We start from the raw sequence: 27,290 nt of genomic DNA, 5'->3' as shown, positions 1-27,290 counted from the left end.
TTGAGACAGACAAGTGGGTGGGTAGGGGTGGGACCTCAGTCAAGAGGACACATGAAGAAGGGCAAGGAGAAGCCACCAATGGCCTTTTCCACTCCCAAGGGCCCTTCTAACAAGAAAGGTCACAGCCAAGTTCTCAGAAGGCAGAGTGGGGTGGCCCGCTGAGTCACTGATGTTTTACATGAAGCCTGAGTGTGTGGCGTTACAGAGAACTGAGTACAGGAATCGCTCTGGATCTGCTGGCCCTCAGAGGCTGGCGTGTTCCTTCCTCTCAGACCAGCCCACAGACTTTGCGGGGCCACTGCCAGGCAGAGAGTTCACACAGGGTCATAACTGGGGCTTTATTTTAGTTTCCAATACATCAGCAGAGATACAGGTAACTCAGACAAGTGCATCACCTCGAATATGCCAGAAGCAAACTCACTGTGTCAGGAGCCTGTTGCGCCCCAGCAAAGATCACACAACCGTTAGCAGCAAGAAATTAAAGTGCTCTGCTAAATGTCTCAGGTGCAGTCTCTCCCTGGTGGTATAAGTGGAATTTTTACTTATGTAAGTTCAAAATTTCATTCAGTACTCAGGGGCTATACTGAAAAAGAGTTTATTCTACTCCCCCCCCCCAAAAGAATACAACATTTGTTGGGATCATGTGACACTGATTTGTCCTGACCCACTGTGAGGTGACCCCATCTGTCCAGCCTAGTAATACACTCACGACTTCTTCCCATTACATGCTGAGCCGGATCAAGACCATCACTATCCCAGTAAACAGGGTAGGCTGAGGGGCAAGAGAGCACATGGCCATGGGCAGCTAACCAGCAGGACCTTGTCCCCAGCGGAGTTCCTGGCTGTGGGCTTCTGGGAGGAGATGCAGCCCAATGGTTTATCTCTAAGACACTCTCTACCCGGTCTACAAGTCTTCATTAACCTGAAACTGTTTTTTTCAGACAATCCACCTGGGTGACTGGAATCTTCCCCACTTTGACCAGTAACAGTTTTAACCCTCAACAAGGGGAAGCTCAGAGTCAACAGGAGGCTAAGCAAGCAGCAGGAGGTTCAGGAGTAGAATGGGACGAGGCTTGAGGGTCAGGGCAGTAGGAAAATGGCAGCCTGGCTTCTCATGCTGTTTTGTGGCCAGCTGCAGGCATCGACACAGGGTACAGTCTAGAGAATGGTGGCCACGGGGAGCTTGCAGCAAGGCAGAGATGAGCTGGAGTTAGGGAGGTGGGCTCACAGGCCGTGTGCCCCTCAGTGCTAGGTCAGGTCGCGAGAGGGATCTCTTCTGTACCCACCTTCTCCAGCCACCCCAGGCAGCCCCATCTTCCACCATTCCTCCTGCTACATCCTTTAACCACCTGGACCACACTAGCTCTCACTAATAAACCAGGACCATCAGGCCAAGAGCTGAAATCAGAGCAAGGGCCTCAATGGCAAGAAGGGAGGCAAGCCCCATCTCATCCTGTCAGACGTCAGCACCACCACATCTGATACCCTAATCCACATGCCTTCTCCTGAGCTCTCCCTCTGCTCTGCCTGGCAGAGGTCCCCAGCCTCCCATACGAGCTGACTGAGTCTAAAGCCCAGGGTGTGCTGAGCCTGGCCACCAAGCACAACTCAGAGACTGCAAGTGGGGGAAAAGCGCTAAAGCTGAGGCCAAACACAAGATACAAGTCCTTCTGGGACAAACATGGCCCTTCCAGAACTATCCTGAATTCTTCTGGGGAGTCCAGTCACCCCCACATTGTCTTTCTCTAGGTGTGCCTGCTTGGGCTGGAGAAGGTGGGAGTGTCTGCCTGATGCCTGTGAGGGTTCCCCTCAGTATTCTGCAGGGTGCTACCCTGAGGAAGACCTCAAATGCAGCGAACTTCAACCAGGTGAACATGCTGAGCAGACACGGACACGCGTGACTCCTCATGCTGAGCTGACCCATCCTTGTCGGTCTCCAATTAGGGTGTGCACCAGGGTCTCCTGCAGGGGTCGGGTAACTGGTGTGGAGGCTCAAACAGTACAGGACAGTGGATGCTTTCCTTCTCTCCGCAGTGGCCAAGGACTGGAGCCCATGGGAGGTGCAGCCCTGCCTCTCTGCACAGGCCGCCCCCGATGCCCACTATCTGCTCGGCTGCAGGTACTGGTGTGTGAACATGTTGAGTTCACTGTCCAACCAGCCAGCTTTATTCCTGCGAAGACAAGACTGCTTTGTACAGGCGGCAGACTGAACAGGTCACACTAGCCTATCTGAACCGTCACTTAATCCTTCAATAGCACAATTTCCCACTTTGTAGATGAGGTAAAGGACAGAGTCCGGCTTTTAAGAAAGAGGTGAACTGAGAAAGAATCTCACTAAGCCGCCCAGGCTGGCCTGAACTCATTCTCAGCTGTGAACTCCTCCTGCCTCAGCCTCCCATGTGCTCTGATTATATGAGTCAATCACCACAGCTGGTTTGGGTTTTGCTGCAACCCAGATTCCCCAAACCTCTGGAGGTCAGCTTTCTTGATTGACAGTTGAAGGTTTGGGTGCTAGCTCAGCCTATCTTTGTGGCTACCAGCAGCAGCAGAAATTGTCCCGAGAGCCAGAGCCAGTCAGTGAGCGGTGTGTCCCTGGTGGTGGGCAGGAGGGGCACCTCTGCATAGGCCAGACACTGACCTGTTGGGGCTAGTGCTGAAACTTCTGAGTACCTCTCTGTCCTCTTTGGGCCTGACATCAGAGGCGGGGGCAGGATATGCAAGTCCCCATGTGCTAATGCTATCACAGCCTGAGCAGGCTGAGGACTACAGTACTTCTACCTTTAGCTGTGGCTGCCATGAAATTATATTCTTATCTCACAGATGAAAGCCACAAGACACAGGAAAGCTGAGGAGGGAGTGCAGGGCCAGCATCCAGAACCTGGCTCCTCCAACTGATCCTCCTCCCAGCAAATGTCACAGTTCTACAGAGGCCACCAGTCCTGTTCCTGTGCAGAGACCTGGTGCTAGGCACTCCTGCTCCTGGGCTCAGAGAGGAACTAAATATGACAGACATGGTGGCAGATCTCACAGGGAAAGAAGAGTCAAATTGCAGCCCACCTGCACCCTAACTGTGGAGCTCCAGACAAGGGCCTCAGCTTCCATGGGCACCAATTTTCCTATTAGAAAGTGGAGCTGAGATGGACATGGTGGCACACATCTTTAATCCCAGCACTAGGGAGGCAGACGTAGGTGGATCTCAGTGAATTTGAGACCAGCCTCATTCACTATCAAGTTCCAGGCCAGCCAGGGCTACAAAAACTGGGTGAGACAGTCTGTGCCAAGTGCTGAGACCCTGCAACATCACAGCACTGCCTTGTTTCCTGTGTCACTACGCCCCACCTGCAAACACCCTGAGGACTGTGACACTGTGTTAAGCCTCCAGCAACCAATGCCATCTTGTACTCAGAGCCTGGCAAACATCTCAAGAGAGCTAAATCCCTGAGGAGCACCTGGGATCCACACTGGAGACAGCAGATGCAGACAAGCCCCAATCCCCCAGCGTGGCCACTAGGCCACTCACCTGAGCAATTTGGCTTTGCTCTGAAGTGACTCCAGAGCCTCGACTTTCTTGTTCATGGCAGCAATTTCCTGCTCCAGATTTTCCCGGGTGATGTCAACTTGCTGGCACAGATGAGCAAATGTCCCAGATAGTTCCCTGAGGGGACAGAGATGGGATCAACTGGGAAGATAGTGGTTTAGACAGGATTCTACTGGTGGCCAAATCCACCCAGAACAGAGAAGCAGCTGAGTCCATCCACATCTGCTCTGACCTTAAGTCCAGATCCTTCCCAGCTCTGCTATAACAGCTCCCGATGCCCACATCAAAGACACTGGGCATCACCACAGGAGACACATCAGTCCAGGGGTGAAGCTAACTGGACACAAGAGGCCAGGGTTTTGACTCTAATGCTCATCAGCTAGGCAGCGAGGAAAGGTCCTATCTCCTTTATCTCCAAGTATCAGCATCCTCTCGTGCATGTCCGTGTGTGATATGGTAGGGATGAAAGGCAGGTTTTCATGCACGTAAGGCAAACTCTCTACCAACAGAGTTATATCCCTAGCCCTATCAGTACACACCAATAAAAAAACATATAGCTCACAGCTACAAAGCCAGTGCAAAAAGAGTCTGCCACGCCACAGTTCGAGGGCAATCAAAGCATGGTGGCTCAAGTCTACAATCCCAGGACTCAGGAGGTAGAAGCCAGAAGACTGCCCTGAGTTTGGAATTAGGCAGTGCAAGGTAGTAAAACTGCCTCTCTGTGCTCCTGACCTAACGAGGCACTGTAACCAGGCTTTGATTTAGGATCACACAGCTAATGCCCTTCAAGGCAACCTTTAATATTTATTTACTTAAGAGAAAGGGTCTTATGTAGTCCAAGATGGCCCCAAACTCTCCCCATATAGCCAAGGATGACCCTCCTGCCTCCAGCTCCTCAGCCATGGATCCCTCTGTCATCCCTGGACACAAAGCTAGCACTACACAAAGTCCTGGGACCCATGATGCTGAGACCCAGGGGCTCTTGGGTCAAGCTGAAAGAGAGATGGGGAGAGCCCACCAATTAGCGTGTCCTTCCTCAGGTCCCTGGGTTACTCACTGCTGGACTTGGTGGCTGCAGTTAGAGCCAGTGTAACTGATAATGAGCTGCAGCTTTTCACTGGCGTATTCCACAAACTGGCGCTTGAAGGCCCTCTCCTTAGCCTTGGTGGTCCAGGTTAGCCGCTCATAGACGTAGAGGAGGCCGTACAGTCCAAATGAGAGGGCAATGAGTCTCCAGCCCACTGCCTTCCACACCTGTAGGGATGCATGGTTAATCTGGAGCGAGGTCTCTGCGGCTCCACTGGGGCTAAGAAAGCAGGCACTGTCTCCAGCTGAAGTCAGGGGACTGGCGTGGCCATGGGCGATAACTCAGGGTTAGAGCCACTGTCCTGATCTAGTGAGGAACTGCTTTAAGTTCTGGGGATGGAATTCAGGGCCTGGCACACGCTGGACTCCCCTGCTGCGCTTCAGCCCCAAACCTGAGAAACAGGCTTTGTAAGAGAAACCCAGGTGATCCAGAGCAACAGCTTGTTCTGGGGCAGAATCTGGAGTCACTCCTCACAGCCCACTGAAGAGAGTAGACTTTCCTGTCACACTTCATCCTGGCTACATGAACTTGGGCCAGTTTACTGACAAGCTTCTTCATTGACAAAGGAGGTATGTGATGTAAATTTAACCCACAGATGGTATACCTAGGCAAACAAAATGCTGTAAGATCTATAAAAGGCCTGTCAAGTGTCAGAGCTGTAGGTCACAACCCTTTCCTAGGCCACTATCTATGGAAAGAGCCACAGGATGCAACTCTTAGTCCGAGGGGAGCTCGGACTGTCAGCTGATCTGACAGTGTTTGTGACAGTCACCCTTTGCCAACACCACACCCCCAGGGAGATCTCAGATGTGAGGGACGGTGGCTACAAGGGTCTTGAGTCAGAACACGGTGAGCCCCACAAAAACAGAGGGGCTGACCTCAGGGCTTGAGTCAGACAGAGTCACATATCTAGAAGCAAGAGATGAAGTTCAAGGGCCAGGTAGGCCTCCTGCTTAACCTTTAATTGTTCCTTATTCTCTACTTGTTATGGAAGAAGAGGCCTGTGTCAGAAGGGGAGGCTTCAAACTAGCAGTGAGTTTGCAAACTACATCCAGGAAGTGTGTGATGTCTCAGAGGAACAACTGCATGTGAAAGGCCCTGGCCACACAGCCCCCCGGGTAGAAAACACTCACTGAGCCCCCCGGAGCACCCACCCTCCCCAAGCAAGTGTCACTGACCACTCCTCCAACCACGAGAATGCCCATGGAGGTTCTGGATGTCAGAGAGGCGAGGCCGGTAACCATGGAGACCATAAGCTCCTCCTGTGTGAGGGAGCCCTGAGGCAAGGGGGGCATACTGGGGTTGGCAGGTGTTAGAGGGATAGGCCGCTGAACCTGAAGAGAGACGACAAAGGATGAGAAGGATGTTACAAATCTGTCGTTCAAATACACCCTCAATGACCCTCAAGACTAAACGAGGTAGGGTAGGGACTGAGCAGCTCTTCAACTCCCAAGAGGCAGAAGAGGGAAAATGAGCTTTGTATGCACCACAGTGGGATATCTGCTTCCTGAGAGCCCCACTAGCCCAAGGCGAGCACTGTGGCATGTCACAGGATGCAAGCCCTGGCCACTGGGCTGCTGCCAGCACAGAACTTTTACTAAAAGTCGTAATTAAAGCATTTGTGAGTGTGTGAGTGCATGTGTGCATGCGCATGTGTACACACACGCATGTGCATCTGAGTGTGTGGGTTTGTGTCAGACGTCCTCCTCCAGCGCTTTCTGTCTTTAGACTGTTCTCTCAATGACTGGACGCTTCGTGTTTCAGCCAAGCTGAGATGCCAGCTTTGGAGGAAGAGTAAGTGCTTGCATCCACTAAGCCTTCTCCTCAGTCCCTAATGTACTTTTTTTTTTAAATTTTATTTATTTATTTATTTGTTTGTTTATTTATTATGTATACAATATTCTGTCTGTATGCCTGAAGGCCAGAAGAGGGCGCCAGACCTCCTTACAGATGGTTGTGAGCCACCATGTGGTTGCTGGGAATTGAACTCAGGACCTTTGGAAGAGCAGGCAATGCTCTTAACCACTGAGCCATCTCTCCAGCCCCCTAATGTACTTTTTATTCTAAAATTTAAAGTCGTGATGTGTAGTATTTTTTTTATTGTAAACTTTATTTAATTGCATATGTATGAATGTTTTGTTTGCATGTATGTCTGTGCACTACACGTGTGTCTGGTATGCATGGAGGTCAAGGGCACTGGATGCCTTGAAATTAGAGTTAGAGGTGGTTGTGAACCATCATTAGGTACAGGGAAGAGAACCTGCGTCCTCTGCAAGAACAGCAAGCACTCTGAACTGCTGAGCCATCTCTCCAGTTCCTAATGTATTTTTATTCTAAAATATTTCTAATTGCTCAGTTATAAATTTTAAAGTGGTGGTTTATAGGTACGAATTTAAAATTCCCTCCCCTCTGTGGTGTCAAAGATCAAATGCAAAGCCTCCTATATGCGTACAAGGCACACATTTCCCCACTGAGCTATGTCTCCAGCCTCCAAGTGGTCTGTTTTGAAGAGCACACACTGAGACAAGCACTAGAAACCCCCTGCATTTGTAATCAGGACAAGACCAAGCTGACAACAGTAGCAATGCTGACCAGTGACTGAGTGGCACACTATCATGGCTGTCTGCCTTAGGGAGCCCTGGTGGCAGGTGATCTCCCATGATGCCCTGAGGAAAGCAGCTTCTTGCCTGATCACTGTAGCCCATCAAGGCCCGGCGGCTGTTCTTGGGACCCAGGAACCTGTTCACCAGCATTGTCCATCCAAGGGAGAAGTGGAACTCGATGTCCTCCTGAAAGTCAGCGCACAGCTTGTCACAGTTCAGGTCATAGCTGAGGGAGAAGCACTGGCGAGGGACCAGCATGTCTATCTGATTTCGCGCAGACACAGGCAGAAGGGGCTTCAAGCCATCTGTCAGGGGCGCAAGCAGAGAGAGTGTGCATTAGTGTAGGCCTGTGCCACACCGGGGCCCAACCTCAGGCACAGAGTCCATACCAGCTGCTAGGGGACTGGCTGACAGGTCACCTTCCCGAACCTGCCAGCAGTCATGTCAAAGTCTCAGCTTGTATATTGTCCCACATGGCAACCCAAGTTCACAGAGAATGAATTCAGGACACCACACTGGAAGGTAGTGGGTTAAATCACCACCAAAGGTAACAGATAAGGAAAATCCTAGTTGACTGATTATTTTGATTACGTGTATGCATTTGCATGTCTGTGGGACTATGTGTTCATGGGTGCAGGTGTATATGGAGGTAGGGGCATAGGATCTTCTGAAAAGAGCTGAAGTTCAGGCTGTTGTGGTCCTCCTGACATGGGTTCTGGAAAACAAGCTCAGGTCCTCTGCCAGAGCTGTACACACTTTTAACACACCGAGCTATCCCTCCAGCCTCATCTTAGATACGGCAGCTCCACTGACCCCAAGGTCCCCCGTGACACTAACCTATCATGTCTTGCTGCATAGTCTGTAGGGAGTTGGTGATGGCCGTGGAGCAGCGGTCAGACATGTTCCGGCCCAGGCCTTCCTCTATATGGCGGTGTAGTTCCTGCCTCCAGAAAAGAGAGGGTGAGAAGAAGCACGACCACCAGGAGTCTCTCAGGGTTCAACAAGACCGCCAGTGACCAAAGAGGCTTCATGTCCCTGCCTGGCACTTCCACTCAGGGACCCTCAGACAGTCCAGCTTCACTCACATTCTTATAAACCTTGAGGACAACTGGGGACGGGTGGAAGTCCATCTGGTACTCATCAACCAGCACAGAGAGGCGTCTGATCTCTTCAGCCATGGCTGTGGACACCTGCAGCCAAAGGAGGGTGCTGTTAGCATCAAGAGGACTGTGCTTTGCTTTGGCGGGAGGGGCTGCAGTGAACTGCACGCCTGTCCCCATACCAAGCAGCCTCCTCAGCTCCTCTTGATTTGAAGCTTCAGAGATGGAAGAAAATGGGCAATCAAAATGGTCCTGGACGGAGGCCCAGAGGAAACTATTCTTCAGTCAGGATCACAGAAAGCCAAGGAAGCCCCTGGGATGAGATGCCTTGCCCTCGGCATTTGCTGCCATGGAACTTGACTTTGACTCGGAGCCCCAATCTCCCCACAGAACTTTCTCTTCCTTCTCACCTGCCTTTCCACTTCCTCTGTAATCTGCTTAATTCTCAGCTTATAGTCTTGAGCCAGGAGCTCCAGCTGCTTGTCGATGAATCTCAGCCGGTCTTGCCGCTCTTCCCGCATCTCCAGACAGTAAACTCTGGAAGCAAAAGAGCACTGCTCAGAAGCCTATGTCCCCACATGACAAAGCAGGGACGCCAAGGGAAGCTGGGAAGCTTACGGTGGCCACCTTTCTCCTGCCTGGCCAGGGTATCTGAGGCAGGCAGAAGACAGCCCCTCATCCCTCCGGCTTCCTTTAGGGGAAGGGGTGGTGACAGAGAGAGATGGCTAAAGAGGTGAGACAGTTCTGCTAACTAATAAGGGAGGGGGTAATGTGTGGCAAGCCAGCAAGATGGCTTAGCGGATTAAATGTTTGCTATGCAAGCCAGATGACTTAAATTCAGTCCCTAGAATCTAGATAAGGTGCAAGGAGAGATGTGATTCCACAAAGTTCTCCTTTGACTTCTACACGTGAGCTGTAACATAGACACACACTCTATAACAACAGTGTGAAAAAAGATTTTTTTTTGAGACAGTCCTGGCTGTCATGGAACTCACTTTTGGCCTCAAACTCACAGAGATTGGCTTGCCTCAGTCTTTTTGAGTACTGGGATTAAAGGCATGCGTCACCACTGCCCAGTTCTATTTAACTTTTATTTTATTTTTTTATTTTTCAAGACAGGGTTTCTCTGTAGCTTTGGGAGTCTGTCCTGGAATTAGCTCTTGTAGACCAGGCTATTTAACTTTTAATGTGGTCTGGGTGTGAGCCCATGGACTCAGCTCAACATTAACAATCTGCTCTTAGATGTATCTTTTTATTTGCCCAAAGCAAAATACACAGAACCGTAATTTCCCAGCACTCCCTCTGCCTTGGACTTGGGCTCTCACCGCTGCTCCTGGGCGGCAATGTGCAGGGAATCCATGATGAGACGAACGGCTTCTGCAATCTGCTTAGCCCGGACTGTGTGTTGCTCAAATTTGGTCTTTACTGCAGACTGGGAAATGCATTCCTGGAACAGACAGAGGCACTGAGGGAGGTGGGGCCAACACCTCCAAGGACTAGACTGTGGCTTTCATAGCCAGGGATCCTGGAACAGATAGAAGTGCTAAGTGAGGTGGTCGCCAACACCTCTAAGGGCTAACAGAAAGAGGTACTGAGGGAGGTGGGAGCCAACGCATCTAAGGGCTAGGCTGTGACTTTCATAGCCAAGGACAGGGCTAGAGAGAACCTGGAAGGACAGAATCACTATATACCAGAATCAAAGACGTACCTCAAATCGCCGCTCAAAATTCTGAAATTCAAACATCCTCACTTGAAACCCTTCTGCAAGAGCGCCCCCTAGGAGAATGGCAGTGTTAGTGAGAAAACAGCTGTACAGAGAGGAAAACGGGGGAAATCCCTTCTCTAGGTTACTTTCTTTTTAAAATTTTAACTTTATTTTACGTGCACTGGTATGAAGGTGTCAGATCTCCTGGAACTGGGGTTACAGACAATTGTGAGCTTCCATGTGGGTGCTGAGAATTGAAGCCATCCTTTGGAAGAGCAGCCAGTGCTTCTTAACCATTGAGCCATCTCTCCAGCCCCCTAGGTTACTTTTCTAACCCTGTGGCCAAAATCATCTGACAAAAAAACAACTTAAGGGAGGAAAGCAAGCTTCCCTAGGCTCCCAGTTTGCGGAGAAACAGTCGGTCATGGCAGCATCAACTTGAGGTTGCCTGCCTAGACCTTACAGGGCAAAGAAACAAGGAATGCTGGGGCTCACTGCTTTCTCCTTTACACTGAGCCTGGGACCCAGCCCACAGGATGCTGCAGCTCACATTCAGGGTGAGTCATCCCCCTCAGGGACTCCTCTTTGGAAATGCCCTCAAAGACAGGCCCAGAGGCGTCTCCTAGTTGATTTTAAGGAACAAGGACCTCCCTCCAGGCTCTGAGCACCACCTCGCTGTCAGACCAAGTGCCACCAACAGACCCAGTAAGAGACCCAACATTTCAAATATCCATAAAAAAGGAGGCCGTCGGCTCTCATGGTTACCTCCTTCTGGCATGCCCTGGGCTTTCTGGACCCTGGCACTGAGCACCTCCTTGGCAGATACGAAGAAGATCCTGTCCCCAGCCTGAGCTCGATCCACCACGCCCAGCTCGTCCACCAGAAAGCTGGTGCAGCGTTCCATGTGCTGCCGCCGCACCTAGGCCACAGACAGCTGTGTGTGAGCAGGGCAGGAGTGGGGAAACACCTCTGCTCTCGAGCCGCTGGCTTCCCTAGTTCCTCTCTGGGTGCTTGAGACACAGAACAGGCCCAGACAACCTCAGGTCAAAGTCTGCCTAACACTGTTCTTTGGTGTCCCAGAAAGAAAGGAGACTAAACCTGGCTCTACACGGACAAGCCAAGTGTCCCAGGACCTTGACTTATCAAACAATAGGCACCCCTAGAGAGTCTCAGTTCCCAGGTAGAACTTAAAAGTGTTAAGAGTCTCCACAGACCCCCAGCAAGCGTCAGGCATTGTGAGCAGGTCCCACTCCCTCAGGTGTGGAGACAGGATCACAACGAAAGCTCCATGACGAGCCTCAGCAGCATTTGGACTCACAAATCCCTTTTCTTTTATTTCACATAAAATCAGAGTTGGGAGTTGTCCTAGAAAACACCCACTCTTCATTCTCTTTAAGCTTCTTTCCCAAATGCCTTCCTAAAGTCTCTTTCTACAGGTACTGGTCCAAATGAAAAGAAAAACAAATATGAAAATAATCATGGCAGGGATGCTCTTTCAACCCAAGAGAAGTCAAGGAAAAGAGAGAAAGTGAACGGGAGGGGAAGGGAATGACGACCGCCATCAGTGACCACATCCAGTCGTATGTAGTCAAGGCAGTGACTTGACCCACTAGATCTGAGGCTGCCGGGGGGGGGGGGGGGGGGGGGACACACAGGCAGATCCGAGTGGTTAGTGCTCATGGCTCATGGCAGTCTCCAAACTGCCAGAGAGATACCCACCTCCTCCATGTACTCAGGCTCCGAGGCAGAGGCATCCCAGCGGTTGTTCAGGATGAAGATGTTGGGCCGGGAGAGACGCTCGCTCACTTTGTGGAAGAACTGCTTCTCCTAAACAAGGGCAGAGGACCTTGGTGGAGGAGGGGTCCTGCCAGTCAAGGCCCCACTAGCTGTCCTGCCCAGCGTGCCCAGGGACAAGGTGGAGAAGAGTTACCGTCTGCATCAGTGTGGACTCTGAGTTGGCCACCAGCACAAACACATCAGCATCCAGGCAAAACTTATCAATCCAGCTGTCCAGCTCCGTAGTGACATCGATCCCAGGGCTGGTGGGGGCAGGTGTGAATCAGCATGATCAGGTGCAGGGCCTGAGCCCCAGTGTGAACAGCCCTGGGACTTACAAGGCAGTCGGGCGAAGGAGGGAGGCAGGTCTACCCTTTCCGGGAGCTTTATTTCCTTTCCCTGACCTTCCAGATCACTGAGGAATTCGCAGTTCGTGTTTTAGCACCTATTTCCACCCCCACCCCCGTTTTTTTTTGTTTGTTTGTTTTTTTTGTTTTTTGAGACAGGGTTTCTTTGTATAGCCCTGGCTGTCCTGGAACTTGCTCTGCAGAATGCTGGAATTAAAGGCATGTGGTACTACCACCAGACAGCACCTGTTATTTTTATAAAAACATAATAACTTGTAGTTTTCGGTTCTCTAACTGAAACTAAATTCAACCAAATTCAAGTTTTGAATTTTCCTTTTTTAAATTGAGATTGGCCTCATGTAGCAGAGACTGACCTTGAACTCCTGGTCCTCCTGCCTCACCTCTCTAGAGTGTGATTAAAGGCACGCACTACCATGCCCAACTTCCAAGTTTGTATTTGAGTCCAGTTCAAGGCCACCATATAAAGTATTGTATTTTTCAGTGTAGGAGTAACGTGTCCCAAAGGCAGGGCGTTCCTTCAAAGGACTAAAATGGCCATATATGCTACCCAACACACATACTAACTGTTGTGGAGTCACCAGCCTTCCCAGAGCCACTGTCCTGAGGATGGCTAAAGACCTGCTCTGCCAATGGCATTTCAGACACTGGCAAGTGAAATGATTAAACAGGTCCTACGTTGTCCCAGGCTGCGGTCTAGAGAACAGTGTTTTGGTGTTCCAGAAGGAAAGGAACTAAGGGAACAAGGAGCCTAAATCTGTTGCACAAGTCTTCCAAGGACTGTTTTATAGAGCAAGTGCCTCTGAAGCCAGAACCAGCTTGGACTGGCAGAATCCAAACACAGTGACTGGCATGTAGAGCCTCCCCTGTTTTTCAGCGCCCCTATCTCTCGAACAGCCCACTCCTGGACATCTGCAGGGCACTGATGCCAGTGAGCATGATAACCAACCAGGCCCTGGAAGAAATCCAAGGGGCAGAAGGATTTGGTTGAGCTCTCCGAAAGGCTCCAGTACTTAAACAGAGCAAAGAGAGGACACAAGGACCTTCAACATGAATCACCCAGAAATGGAGAGTTGGTACCCTCAGACTGGGATTCTAGGAGTCTCCCCCCTCTCACCTGTCCATCAGCACGAGGTCATCCTTCAGAAGTGGACACTTGGAGTTGGGCCACATCACACTCACCAGGCTGCCTGCATGCAGCTGCTCATCCTGATGGAGGGCATGTGCCAGCTGGTTCACAGTCTGACGGTGGAGGAAGGAAATAAACATCAGGCCAAGAAGCATCATCAGCTGGGAGATCTCCTGTGTCACCTACTACAACACAGCAGCCTGGGATGGCTGACCAACTAACTGGCTAGCCCCTGTCCTTTAAAAAAAAAAAAAAAAAAAAAAAAAAAAGACTCAAGCACACTGGCTGATCTCCCAGAAAACCTGGGTTCATTTCTCAGCACCTTCAAGGCAGTTTACAACTGTACTAAGTTTCAGGGGATCTGAAGCCCTTCTGGATAGACTGTGTGCACCAGACACCTCTGTGCCTCTGTGCTATAGATATACAAGTAGGCAGACACTTATACACAGAAAATAAGAAAATGTTTAAAAGATTCATTAATTTTTATCTACGTGCATGTATATAGGTGTTCACACAGGCCAGAAGAGGGTGTTGGACGTGCTGGAGCTGGAGTTCTAGGAGAATGTGTGAGGCACCTGACAGTGCTGGGAACTAAACTCGTGTTCTCTGAAAGAGCAGCAAGCACTCTTCACAGAGGGACCATCTCCCCAGCTCCCTTTCTTTCATCGCACTCTCCTTTAAGCCTCTCTCTCAAATATCACCCTGGGGCTCAATTTATTCTGCAATGATTAATCCCCTATGAAACAAAATGCACACCTGGCTCCAAGTAGAGAACAGATGCCTCTCGAAAGTGAGAACGCAGGGGCTGCTGGCGGGGCATGAGAATCCCAGAGCACACTCAGGAACCACACCCTGCTGGCAAGCCCAGGAGGAACATATGTGCTCTCCTCCCTGCTCAGTGCACAGCCAGCCGGCTCAGCCTCTCACCCTCAACAAGCTGGGCCTTGTTCCTGGTGCCCCACTTTCCCGACCCTCCCAAACACTCTCACAATCCCCCCCAAAGCTCATGAGCATGAGGTGGGTGAGCCCTGTGACACTGCTGTGCTGGCTGCTCCGTGTCCAGACTGCACCCACTAGCGCCCACAGCAGAGAGTTGGCTGGACGGAACCCACCTTGACGCTCTTCTTCTCTTCCGAGCCCTCAGTGAGGAGGAAGGCCTCGTGGCCATCTGTGCCCTCCACCCGCAGGAAGCAATTGGTGGTGTGGCCAATCCCAGATGGCAGAACTTTGTCCCAGAGCATGGCATTGATCACGGTGCTCTTCCCATTGCTCGTCCTAGGAGAAACAACAGTGAGGCCATGAACAATACAGTCTGGGCTGTCACACTGTAGTGCCCAGCCTGGGCTGAAGTCTTATTCTCTGCCATGTGTTTGTTAAAATGGCAGGTGAACATCCCTCGGCCTGGACCTGTAACATGCTCAGCGCTTCAGATCAGCTTGCAGGCAGCTGGTGCAGACGCGACCTGTCTCAGAGTTCAGCACCACTCAGTGAGTAAGCACTGGTGGGAACTGCCTGTCTTCAAAGTAAACCATGCTCGTCCTCTGGGTTGTCATCCTGTCCACATGATCCCATGTCCTTGTTTCCCAATACTGGGCCTGCTGTGTGGCTATTTTCCCATCATGCTTCTCCTCACACATGAAGCCCCACTTCTCAGGCCTACCAGTGTCAGGCAAAAGGGAAGCTTCCTTTAGTGCTCTATTTAACACACCCCTTTCTACATTCTGCTTCTTGTAAACAGCTCCATTTGCACACTTGCCTACTCCAGGGTTTAATGGGAACACTCTCTCTCATTCTGCATGGCAATCCCCAGCAGCACACAGCTTCCGAAGCCACCGATCTCCATGTGCCCAGAGACATGGACAGACACTAGCACCTGGGTGAGGGCCAGGCCACACCTTCCAGGAAAGGATGAACAAACAACAGGCCAGAGAAGCTGAGGGCACACTTGAGATCACAAGTCATCAGGGACAGGACTTGAGACACAGTGTTCACTCTATACTACCACTGTGTGCCAAGCACCAGTTAGTTTATCTAGGACCTTTAACCTAAGTAGAAGTGTAGCTTTGTTTTTGACAAACTGGCTTCAAACTCCAAATGGAGGATGACCTTAAACCCTCCAACCCATCCCCTCATCTCCAGAGTGTTGGTATTGTAGGTGTGAGTGCCATCATGCTGGGCCCCAGGGCTTCACATACATAGCAGGCAAGCACTTACCAAACGAGACACACCAGTCTCAGGTGCTAATTGCTTTTAGTGCCTGATCCTCCTTATTACATTTGAAACTCTTAAAACTAAGGGGGAAGCTTCACAGCACAGCACTGACTAGGTGTGACCCCACAGACAGGAAAAAAGTCTACGTAGTTGATTAGACTAAACCAATAAAAGGGCTAGACACCAAAGGATATAACTGTCAGAGTGAAAAGGTAGCCTGCAGAATGGCTAAGATCTACAAATACACAGAATCTATTTAAAGGGCGGGAGGGAGGGCTCTGTGCAGTGGCTCTCAACCTTCCTAACTGCAACCTTTTAATGCAGTTATTTCCTCATGTTGTGGTCACCCCCAATCATAAAAGTATTTTTGTTGCTACTTCATAACTGTAATTTTCTACTGTTATTAATCATAACATAAATATGGGTTGTCTGACCCTTAAAAGGGTCACAACCCACGGATTGAGAACCACTGGCTCAGTGGTTAAGTGTGTGCACTTCTCTTGCAGAGGACCTGGGGTCAGTTATCAGCAACTCTCAACCGTCTACTCCAGCTCCAGTGGGATCTAGTGCCACTGGTTGGTACCGAGACCTCTACCAAGTGAACATACCCATGAGCATAACAGAATATAAACGAGTCTTTAAAAAAGACCCACCAATGTATTTAAAAGCTCCTACAATGCAACAATAACCAAAAGAACAACCTAACTAAGGAATAGATATAGATATATAAAAGGCCAATCAACACGCGAAAAGCAGCGCAGCAACCCTAACATTAAGGAAATACAAATCCAACCACACTGGGAGCCCAACACGAAGGGTCCAGCACTGAGGCTGGGGCAGCATCACCTGAGCCCAGGAGTTAAAAACCAATTTGGACATCACAGTAAGGCCCCTATCTCCAAAAACCAAACCAAACAAAAATAAAAACAAAGAACCCCACATCAGACTGTTACTTCCCACTCAGAGGCATGACCACTATCAAAACACAGAATACTGTGGACAAGGGTGTGCAGAAACGACCCATGTGCACTGCTGGGGACTATACAACGTACAGTTGCTGAAGAAAACACTAGTGAGATCTAGTGAGCTTCGGAGCGGAACGACAGGATTCACCAACAATCCCACTTCTGTGGACAAACCCAAAGAACCAGAAGCAGGGACCGGAAATGACATCTACACACATGCGCACACAGTGACATTATCTGTTAGAGTCACAAAGCAAAAGCAACCCAACTGTTCATAGAGATGAACAAATAAAATGTCACATGCACATGAAATGGAATATTCAGCCTTTCATGGGAAGGAACTGGGCTGAAGACATTCCCAGAACCCATGTAAAAGCCAGGGAAGTGTGGCAGCCACCTCCAATCCCAGCTCTCCAATCCCTGGGGCAACCTGGTTACCTTGACAAGCTTAGAATCGGTCAACTTCGGTGTTAGTGAGAACCTGACTCAAATAGTCAAATCCGAGCACTGGGAAGATCAGGCAGGATGAGGCCAGAATAATGGCTGCCAAGGGCTGGGGAGTGTGGGGATCAGGAAGTCACTATTTACTAGGAACGACTTCCGCTCCACCAGATGAAAAGCTCTGGGGACTAGCTGCATAGCATCATTGCTATCTCCCCAGGGACACACTCTCTGTTGGCTCATCCAGGAGCTGAGACACAGCTCGGTGACAGACACAGCTCAGCCTAGTTCCAGCTCCATGCATAAAGAGGTTTGTTAAGAATCACAATTTAAAAATTAAAGAGGGCTGGTGAGATGGCTCAGTGGGGAAAGATGCTTAATGCTTACTGCTAATCCGGACGCTTGACTTTGATCCCCAGGATTCATAAGACAGAAGGAGAGAACTGACTCCCATAAGTTATCATGACCTTCTTCATTTTTGTGCACATCCCCCATCAAATAAATAAAAATGTAATTAAAAAAATAAAAGCAACAATCAAAAAGAGCATATGAACTCAGGGCACACCACTGCTCCCCAGTGGAGAGGACCTCCCCTGTCACCTGTATCCATCCCCATCCCACCAGCCAGGGAGGGCTTCCAAGTACTCACCGGCCGAAAAAAGCCACCTTCATGTGTCGCCTGGCCAGTACCTCGCTGATACCCCTGACTTTGGACAGATACCCTTTGACGTCCAGGACCTGCTCTTCGGTAGTTACTGGGTCCAGTTCTGCATTCCTGTGGGTGTCTGAGGGAGGACGACAGTGGGTCAGTGTTTGGTCAGAACTCCAGAGTGATGGCCTCCCTCATGCTGAGGCCTCACTCTCCAACCCAAGACCACCTCTGTTGACTCTCAGCTCTGCCACCAGATGGAAGTTCCAGACTCCCTACTATAGTCCTACTGTGTGGCAGCTATGAACAGACTGGGGAGGAAGACTGACAGGGCTCCCCCATGCTGTTTGTGCTCCAACAAATAAAGCTTGCCCAAAGATCAGAGTATGGCGCTAGCCACACTAGTTAGCTATAGAGGGCAGGCAGTGGTGGCGCACACCTTTAATGTCAGCACTGGGGAGACAGAGGCAGACAGATCTCTGTGAGTTCAAGACCACTTGGGCAACACAAAATTGATCCTGTCTAAAAGAGAAACAGAACCAAGCAGTGGTGGCTCACACCTTTAATCCCAGCTCTAGGGAGGTGGAGTAGGGAAGTGATATGATTGAGCAGAGAGAAGAATATAAGGCAGGAGGAGACTGGAGCTCAGGAATCACTCTGAAGTTTTGTAGAGAAAGCATTCAGTCTGAGGACTTGTAGAGACAGAACACCCCATTCAATCTGAGGAGTTCATAGAGGTAAGAACTAGTGGCTGGCTGCTCTGCTTCTCTGATCTTTCAGCTTTCACCCCCTAATATCTGACTCCGGGTTTTTATTTAGACCAATTAGAATTCATGCTACAATAAGAACAGCAGTATCTTCTTCCCTAAGCGTCTAAAAATGAAATGAATTCAATGCAAAGTGCTGGGTGACTACTTGAACACTTGACTCTTCACTTGTACATGATGAAAGGGTTTTATGTGCCACAGTACATGTGAGGTCAGAGGACAACTTTTCGGAATCAGTTCTCTCCTCCACCTCCACCTCCACCTGGGTTCTGAGATCCTAATCCTAGGCTTGCTCGGCAAGTGCCTTTACCTGCTGGGCCATCTCAACAGCCCTATTGCTTTCTTCCTTTTTAGAGTCTATTTATTTTCATGTTTATTAGGGTTTTGCCTTCATGTATATACATGCACTACACCTGTGCCTGATGCCCTTAGAGGTTAAACAGAAGCACCAGAGTTACAGATGTGAACACCATACAGCTGCTAGGAGCAGAACTTGAGTCCAGTGGAAGAGCAGCCGGTGCTACTGACTGCTGAGCCATTTCCCCAGCCCCATCAGTCATATTACTCCTTGACAAATGCTTACAAAATTCTCACATGCTAGGCACTGTTAGAGTCACTTTTTTAAAAGTTAATGTTTTTTTAGCATGTGTGGCACACATGTGCCACAATGTGCACGTGGAGGTCAGAGGACAACTTGCAGGAATCCTTTCTCTTCCACCACGTAGGTCCCAGGGATAGATTTCAGGTGGTCATGGAGGAGACAAGAGTCTACTCACCAAGCCATCCGCCAGCTCTCTAGTCAGTTTTCAAATATGGTCTCATTTAATCTTTGTTATGCACACAACACACCATTTGAAGCAAGCAACATGGCTCTGGAGTATAGGACCTCTCCAGTCCATGTCACATTGAGAAGTCCTTCCAGAGCTGGGCCTGTCTGGCCGCATAGCCTCTTGTGCTGCCAGCCCCCACGTGTGTGTGTGTGTGTGTGTGTGTGTGTGTTTTGAGATAGGGTTTCTGTGTGTAACACAGTCCTGACTGTCCTGGCATCTGTTCTGTAGACCAGACTGGTCTTGAACTCAAGAGATCCACCTGCCTCTGCTAGGATTAAAGGCATATACCACCACACCTGGCCTTGCCAGTCCCCAGTTTTAACTCCACCACACCACCTCCCCAAAGTCACCAGCCTCTTCTCCCTCTAGGCTTGGCTTGCTGCTACCCACCCCAATTCACCTGATGCTCTAAAGAACAGAACCCTGTTGTGAAGTAACGTGGCTCATTTCCACTTTGTCTCATGTCTAGCACGGACAGCACAGGCTCAGGAAGCCTTCCCTGGCACACTGCCTCCTGAGCAGATTCCTGTCTATGCATTCACGTACCTGGCTAGCTCAGCTGTCTGCATTATCTACCATGTGACGGCTAGACCATCACTCGCTGAGTAAATGAATGCCCAAAGGATTGTGCTGCTTTCCCCTAGTGCCCTTGACAGGCAGATGGATTAAAAAAAAAAAAAATCACTACAGAAGATGAAACTGAGCAAGATCCAGTCTCACCCATCCACCACAAACTGCTTCAGCTATCTGACAAGCAGACGGGTGTTGGGCCTGCAGCAAACTCTTGCAAATTACCAGGCTGGCAGGTCCCAGTCCCAAGAACACTCCCCAAAGCATCTGGAGTATGAAAAGTGGCATATCAGAGACTACCTAGTAAGTTTTCCTTCTGATTAGTGCCATGAAAGGAAGTGACCCAGCCAACATGCCACCCCTGTTCCAGCAGTCACCCCACCCCAGATGCAGCAACATTCCTCCCTTATATGGGCACATGGGCATGACCTTTGCAAAGCCTCGTAGGAGGAAGCTGGCTCTCAGGCACATGGCTTCACTGAACAAGTGCCTGCAGGCTGACTAGCTCTAACTGTTTGCCTGGGTGAAGCCTCCTCTCCCTAACCAGAACAATCCCAAACACAGCTCCATCACTCAGCTTCTTTCCTTCCATGTGATCAACAAACAAGGGCCTCAGAGTCTCACTATGAGGCACATCAAAGAGCTGTGACAGGATACCTTCCCCAAACACCTGCCTGTCCACAACATCACGTGAGAGAATGACTCAGGGCAGAGAGGGCAGTTGGGCCCTGGGAAGACAGCAGCCTGGCCACCACCTCTGCATACCTAGGCTCAGGGAAGGCAGAGCAGAGCTACTGATAAATAAGCAGGTCGTAATCTGCAATCATTTCAGCCTCAATCATAAGATTCAGGGTCAAACCTGAAGATTCCTTAGCACAGGGCAGGGCACAGGGAGGTTAACAAAACTGGACATGGTCTTTTTTTTTTTTTTTTTTTTTGGTTTTTCGAGACAGGGTTTCTCTGTGGCTTTGGAGCCTGTCCTGGAACTAGCTCTGTAGACAAGGATGGTCTCGAACTCACAGAGATCCACCTGCCTCTGCCTCCCGAGTGCTGGGATTAAAGGCGTGCGCCACCATCGCCCGGCTATGGTTTTTTTCTTTAATGGGGCCTCATATACTGGCTTGCCCATGTGAGACAATGAGCAGGCTGGAGAGATGGTCTACCTGAACTGGGATGGATTCCTGCACCATTGGACCCGAGCTTGGGGTGCACCCCTGCACCACTGGACCCGAGCTTGGGGTGTACCCCTCCACCACTGGACCCGAGCTTGGGGTGCACCCCTGCACCACTGGACCCGAGCTTGGGGTGCACCCCTCCACCACTGGACCCGAGCTTGGGGTGCACCCCTGCACCACTGGACCCGAGCTTGGGGTGCACCCCTGCACCACTGGACCCGAGCTTGGGGTGCACCCCTCCACCACTGGACCCGAGCTTGGGGTGCACCCCTGCACCACTGGACCCGAGCTTGGGGTGCACCCCTCCACCACTGGACCCGAGCTAGTGGTGCACCCCTACACCACTGGGTCTGCAGGTTCTGCAGCTAAACCTGAAGATTCTTAGTCTCACATGAACCCCTCTTTCACACACAAGGAAACCAGAGACAGAGAAGGCTCAGGACCTGAGTCTCCACAGATAAGCTCCAGACCTATGGCTGGGCACCCTTTAGAGGGAGCCTGATAGCTAGTGTCTGGAACTGCCCGCACAGAGAGGGGCACAGGGAAGCAGCCCTCCGCTGACAGAGGCTCTGCTCAAATTAGTAACCAGAGAAAAGACGCAGTGACATGAGTTTCCTACTTGCACTTCTATTGCCAATCTAAAAATACCAACTAGGGCGCCCTGTCCGGAATAATCAACACACAAGTGTTTGGTGCTATGGCAGCCAGAACCAGGCCAAATAAACACACACGGGTTGTGGCATGAGAGACACCTGGGTAAAGCTAGGCTCAGTCACTCTAAGGCGTCAGGTAACACTCAAACCTTAGTCTACCTGCCTTTTGGTTTTTCTGTTTGGTGGGTTTAGTAGACAAGGTTTCACCTCAAACTCACCAGCAGCTAAGACCTTAAACTCTTGCTCTTCCCACTGCGGTCTTCCAGATTATAGGCACGCACCATATACCACGTGCTGGAGATGCCAGCCAGGCTTTACCAACAGAGCAATCACCACACCACACCTCCACCTGCTTGCCTTTTTGATCGGGATAAGATTCATCTTGGGAGGGCATGGTGGCACATGCTTTTAATCCTAGCACTTGAGAGGCAGAGGCTGGTAGATTTCTGAGTTTGAGGCCAGCCTAGTCTACAGAACGAGTTCCAAGACAGCCAGGGCTACAAAGAGAAACTCTGTCCCAAAAACAAACAAACAAAAAACTCCTTCAAATGAAACGTGGAATTTCCAACTTAATAGTTCATATCTAATGTTCCTGGTACTCATGATCCATAGGAATCCAAGCAGAGCACAGGTAAGGCAATGACACACTTGGGCTTAAGTTTCCCTAAAGCAGGCCTGTTTGGAACCCCCAAATCCTGCTACTCAAATTTCTCATAGAACCTGACTGAGCAGGCGCCCAGCTCACCTTCAAGGAAGCTGGCACTCTCTTGGATGTAGGCCCCCAGCTGCTCGAAAATGCCATTGATCTTTTTCTTGGCAGTGACAAAGTGCTTGAGTGGGGAAGCATTCACCTCAGCCATGTGTCGCTTATCCTTCTTGACGGTGACGATGGAGTTGCATCGAGAGAAGAGCAGGGACATCTCGCTGAAAGAGAGCCAAGACTGTGTGAGTATAATGTTAGGCCATGATGCTGGGGAGCAGGGATGGGAGGAGAACTGAGACCACCAAGAATATGGCTGCTCTGTACTCACTCAAGGGAAACAAGGTCCCAACATCTTAAGGAGGACGGGAATTCTCAGTTCACTTGGGCCCATGTCCCTGTCACACTGTGTTGGTTCACAACTGCCTGGTTGTAGAGCCCTGAGTTCAGGCTTGGTGCTAGCAATCCCTGCCTTGCCTGTTCAACAATGACTAGTACAGCAGAAAGAGGGGAGGGATCTTGGGGTCACACAATCTCACACACAGGAATCCTCAGAAGGAGAAGTGGTAGGAATTGAACCTATCTCCTCAACACCATCAACCTAAAAGTGCATCAGACAGGGAAAGCAAAGTGCAAACAAGGTCAGGGTCAGCCACACCCTTCCATGGCCACTTTGCGGTCCAGGAACAGTGGTCCTCACTCCTAATGTGGTTTGTTAGTCTGCTTGCTTATGGAGTAGAGACAAGGACCAGTGAACCTCAAGAGGGAGAGATCTACTTCTAAGACTAAAAAACAAAAGAAAAAGGGATGTACTGGGAATGGCATGGAAGCACAGGCGATAGGGGCAAATCTATATTGCCCAATCAACAAACCATCTGGCATGTTACAGATTCTGTAGGACACAGGGAAGTGAGCACACTGCCGTTTCCCCCTTTCCCCTTCTTTCTTTAGGTGGTGGGGTGTGTATGGTGTGTGGTGGTGGGGTGTGTATGGTGTGTGGTGGTGGTGGTGGTGGTGGTGAGATACATGGTCTCATGGAGGTCTTAAACTTTTCAACCTTCTGTTCTCTTTCAAGTACAATTATGGGCATGCACCACCACATCCAGCTTCTGAGACATGCTTTCTCAACTAGGAAAGACAACAGAGCTCAGAGAATGGGCACTGGAAATAAAATAATTCAATAATGTAAAGGAAGAGTGCTCTGAAGTCAGGTGGGGTGGGCAGAAGGAGAACAAGGAAGGGAAAGAGTGTAGGATGGGGTGAGGTTGCCCATGACAGAGATTCTGAAATCAACAACATAAAAGGCCCTGTGTTCTTCTTGCATAGATCCAAGCCAGTCATTTCACTCTGGGTCCCTGGTTTCTTCACATTCAACAATGGGATATGGTGTACATTGTAAAATGACTAAAGATGATGGCACAAGCAACATGTCCAGCACAGTTAGGGCTCAAAGGTAGTATGTCTCATGGTCTCACACAGTAGTAAACTACAGCCAGATCACAAGACTCTCCCCATGGCCACCCAGCAATCCAGTCTAGGAAGCTGGGAGCAAAGCTGGTGAGTAACCCTATCAGCACATCCTGTACTCCCCCACCCGCTACCATGGAAATGGAGTAAACAGGTCAGCTGGAAGAGATAAGTAGTGCCCAGCCCACAAGTGACTTGCAGGAAGAAAGTTGCTTGATAACAGCTGGGCTTTTAGATGAGTGCTTCCAAGATGCTGGTCATTGTCTTTAAGCCCAAAGAATACAAACCAAGAGCTGTTAGTGTTCAGTAATTCAAGACTCAAGGGCATGCACACTAGTAAAGCCGAGCGGCTGGGTGTTCAGCTGGCCAGGAGCTGCTCTGACCTCACACCTGCAGCTATGCATCGTAGCCCTGCAGAAACCTACCACAGCTGGCACCAAGCTCGAATTTCTCTGGCTCTGCTGATTCCCACATTGTGTGTCTGCATCTGTCTGACCTTGCTTTCTGTCTAGAAATCACTCTCTCCTATTCATTTTGCATACTCTTACTTTCCTCCTAGAAATAACTCTAAGTCACGCACATGCGGAGGACACAACCTTACCAGATTGTCAGTTTGAATTGTTTTTACAATCACGCTGTGTCTCTACATAGGTGTTGAGCTTCTAGAAAGCCAGTCTTTGACAGCATTGCGCCCTCCCCATTTCCACCTTCCTCATCCACAACTGCGAGAGGCACAGGCTGCGTTAGTAATAGCACTGAGGGAAACAAGCTAAAACCTTCCATCCCTAAACATCCAAATACACTTTTTCCTGAAAAGCAGTTTCTAGCTAAGTTTGGAGCTCAGCCCGTCAAGAGAGACAAACAAATTATTTCCGATTCTGAAATTTAATCCAAAGAGCAAACTGCACATATCTATGTGCTCAAAAGGAATGAATTTGTGAAATAAACACACAAAAGCCCCCCAAAGAACCCTGCTCTCTGGGGCTCTGCCTTCAGCAAGATGGTGGGAGGAGGCTGAGTTCCTGTCCCTCTTCTGGAAAGCCCTGATAGGCCTCACCTTACCACAGGGCTCACTGTAGGCATGTGGGGCCTGTCCCCTAAGTACAACTGGGCCAGAGGGTCCAGTTCCAATATAAGTTATGCAAAATAAATAAATCTGGAAAAAAGAAAAAACAGCTTAAGGTCATCCTCAGTTAATCAGGGTGTTCAAGGCCAGTCTGTACAAGTGGGCCTGCCTTTCTCAAAAGACAGGAGGGGTGGGGCCAAAAGAAACTTCTAGCAGGCTTTAAAATTCAAAGGCTCACACTTCAGGGAAAGGCTCATTCTGACAGACTTCTCCCACCCCAGAAGTTGCAAGAGCACAGTAATAACACACTAACTTAAGATCAGAAACAAGCCCGATTCTAAACAGAAGTCAGTATTAGCACTTGAAGGCCATCAGAAGCTTTGCCTCGACACAGGCTATTAGTGGAGGAGTATTAGGTGTTCAGACAGCAGCGTCAAAATTCAGTGCAAGGTGTGTGGATCCCAGGTGTGGTCCTGAATCCACATCACCTCCTTACCCAGTTTTATGTTCAGCAACTCCTAGCAGATAAAATAAAATGGTCCAGAGATGGTCTGCTGGCACAACACAGGAGAAGCTGAGAAATTGAAACAAAAGAGTATCCAGGGTAAAAAAGACAGAGCAGACTCCCAGAGCCATGGTAAGGAGCCAGCTTCTGCCAAGCAGAGAGAGAAGAGCCAGCACAAGGGAAAGAGACTAATTCTTCAGGGACCTCAGGAGATATAGCTCCTGGCCATGTTTTGAACTGTCAACGAGTGAAATCCCATGGAAGCAGAAAGGAGAAACAGTAGTTTCTTCCAACAGAAGCCAGAAGCCACCAGCTCTGTGCTCCAGGATTCCATCCAAGAGACCTGCCACCCGAGAGCCAGGGGAACACACTCTTTTGATCTCAATCCAGATCCACAGTGCCCAGAACCACAGCCTACACTTACTTTTTAGCTGGTAAGAGACCTTTACAGGGTGGACATCGTGGACATGGCTGGAGTCAAGACGATGAAAAGAACTTGAGGTCTCTTCTGTGTTGATTCAGGTCCAGGTTGGCTACTGATGGTGTTGACTCCACCTGTCCCAGCTTTTTGAAAAAGAAAAAGGAGAGGTCAATAGGCAACCGAGAAGGAAAAAAACCCCACCTCATGTGCAAAACACATCTGATCAGGAGTCAAAGTCAAACTAACTCATCCCTGAGGGAAGCTTACTCACTGAGGTACTTTAGAAGCAGGTGAGGAAGTGTGGAGGGGAAGAGGGAAGATAATGGCAAGAGACCCAAAGCACAGGCATGCACAAACACATTCCTAGCCACGTGCTAGTGCTAATGCACAAACACATTCTTAGCCGTGCTAGTGCAAGGTGCCAACGAGGTCCCCGCAAAGGCACATTCAGGAGGGAGGAAGGAGCTGAACCAGGACAAGGCCTGGCCTTGAGGACTGCGAGAAACTGTCAACTAGCAGTGGAAGGGGAGAGGAAAGGAGGAGATCTGACTGAAAGCCAGTGTATCCCAGCTGCTGTAAAGTAACCCCTTCCATCCTCAAGTCTATGGAATAAACTTGGGCTTAGAGTACTGGGAAGATGTATACAATCAAAGAGTGGTCAAGCTAGAGACCAAGATACACTAGCTGTGACTCCAAAGCTCACTTGTGTTTCCCAACACAAGAAAAGAAGGGGACCATCAAGAGTCCTTTTCTGGAAGGAGGGAGAGATGATTGGAAAGGTAGATGAACAGGATAGGGAGTATTACAAGAGATGGAGGCCGGCAGCTTTGCCTTTCTGCATCCACACAGCTATCTTTTTCAGTATTCTCTGAGGCTTTCAATGTTCTAGGTGCTAGGGTCAGGGACGGATAAGAATAGCTCCAATCCTCGAGGTCTTAACAGGGCAATGAGAAGTTATACAAGTAAAAGGGCCTCCGCCATAAATGGCGTAGGCGGTGAACTGGGTCCTAAAAAAAAAAAATGCTGGCAAAAAGAAAATAGAAAAGTATTGGATGAAAACTGGAAAAGGGATGTGACCACAGGGCTAGGAAGACCAGGGTGCCGGGAGCTTCGAGGAGCCCACCTCCCAGCCCAGAGTCCTGCGGCCCGCCCCCTCCTCAGAGCCGAGGAGGGCTCGACGGCGAGGCTGCAGCAGGGGAACGCCCGTGTGACCCGAGCCTGAGCCTGGGCCCAAGCCTGAGTCCCAGGGGCCCCAGCGTCCTAAGCTGGGCCGCTCAGGACTCTCCCGGCGGGGGCCTGTCGGTTCCACCACCCCGGCGCGCTCGCCTCTCACCTTCACCTTCCCGGCCTCGCGGCGGCCATCACACCCACAACGTCACTAGCCGGGGCCACACCGAGAGAAGAGGGAGGGGAAGGGGCTGCGCTCGTCACTCGTCCCGACGCAGCCCAGATGAGCCGATGGCCTAGGAACTCAGTCACTTCATCCCTACCACTCCAATGCGACAGCTTCCAGAGACTCCGTGCTTCAAAAGGAGCCTCCGCGTGCCTGTTAACCGTCCCGCGTCCT

General features: G+C 50.1%; 1 protein-coding gene across 2 annotated transcripts; it reads right to left on the bottom strand.

Moving 5' to 3' along the window:
• Positions 1-319: 319 nt before the first annotated feature.
• Mfn2 (mitofusin 2) lies at positions 320-27,290 on the bottom strand. 2 transcript variants are annotated; one of them, XM_041643095.1, is made up of 20 exons: positions 27,057-27,290; positions 25,727-25,866; positions 25,294-25,371; positions 22,310-22,488; positions 17,570-17,705; positions 14,416-14,578; positions 13,292-13,416; positions 11,964-12,072; positions 11,753-11,860; positions 10,799-10,952; positions 10,037-10,104; positions 9,654-9,775; positions 8,739-8,865; positions 8,314-8,418; positions 8,066-8,168; positions 7,313-7,533; positions 5,804-5,959; positions 4,596-4,792; positions 3,521-3,655; positions 320-2,171 (listed from the first exon to the last, which is right to left on the bottom strand). In XM_041643095.1, the coding sequence occupies exons 4-20, from the start codon at positions 22,482-22,484 to the stop codon at positions 2,102-2,104; spliced, it is 2,274 nt and encodes a 757-aa protein (XP_041499029.1). In that variant the 5' UTR covers positions 22,485-22,488; positions 25,294-25,371; positions 25,727-25,866; positions 27,057-27,290; the 3' UTR covers positions 320-2,101. The 2 variants fall into 2 exon arrangements, with proteins under 2 accessions (XP_041499029.1, XP_041499030.1); XM_041643096.1 differs by lacking the exon at positions 25,294-25,371.

Source organism: Microtus oregoni, unplaced genomic scaffold (assembly GCF_018167655.1).
Source record: "Microtus oregoni isolate MIOR12 unplaced genomic scaffold, Mior012 000081F_ref0000091, whole genome shotgun sequence".
Lineage (NCBI taxonomy): Eukaryota > Metazoa > Chordata > Mammalia > Rodentia > Cricetidae > Microtus > Microtus oregoni.
Note: the sequence above shows the minus strand (reverse complement) of the source record. Positions and strands in the feature narration are given on the sequence as shown.

Excerpts from the sequence above, each read along its gene's own strand:
- Mfn2 (XM_041643095.1), bottom strand. The coding sequence starts at position 22,484 with ATGTCCCTGCTCTTCTCTCGATGCAACTCCATCGTCACCGTCAAGAAG. Across the intron at positions 17,706-22,309 it reads GAGTGCCAGCTTCCTTGAAG|ACACCCACAGGAATGCAGAA; the intron begins GTGAGCTGGGCG and ends GTCCTCCCTCAG. Across the intron at positions 7,534-8,065 it reads TATGCAGCAAGACATGATAG|ATGGCTTGAAGCCCCTTCTG; the intron begins GTTAGTGTCACG and ends CGCCCCTGACAG.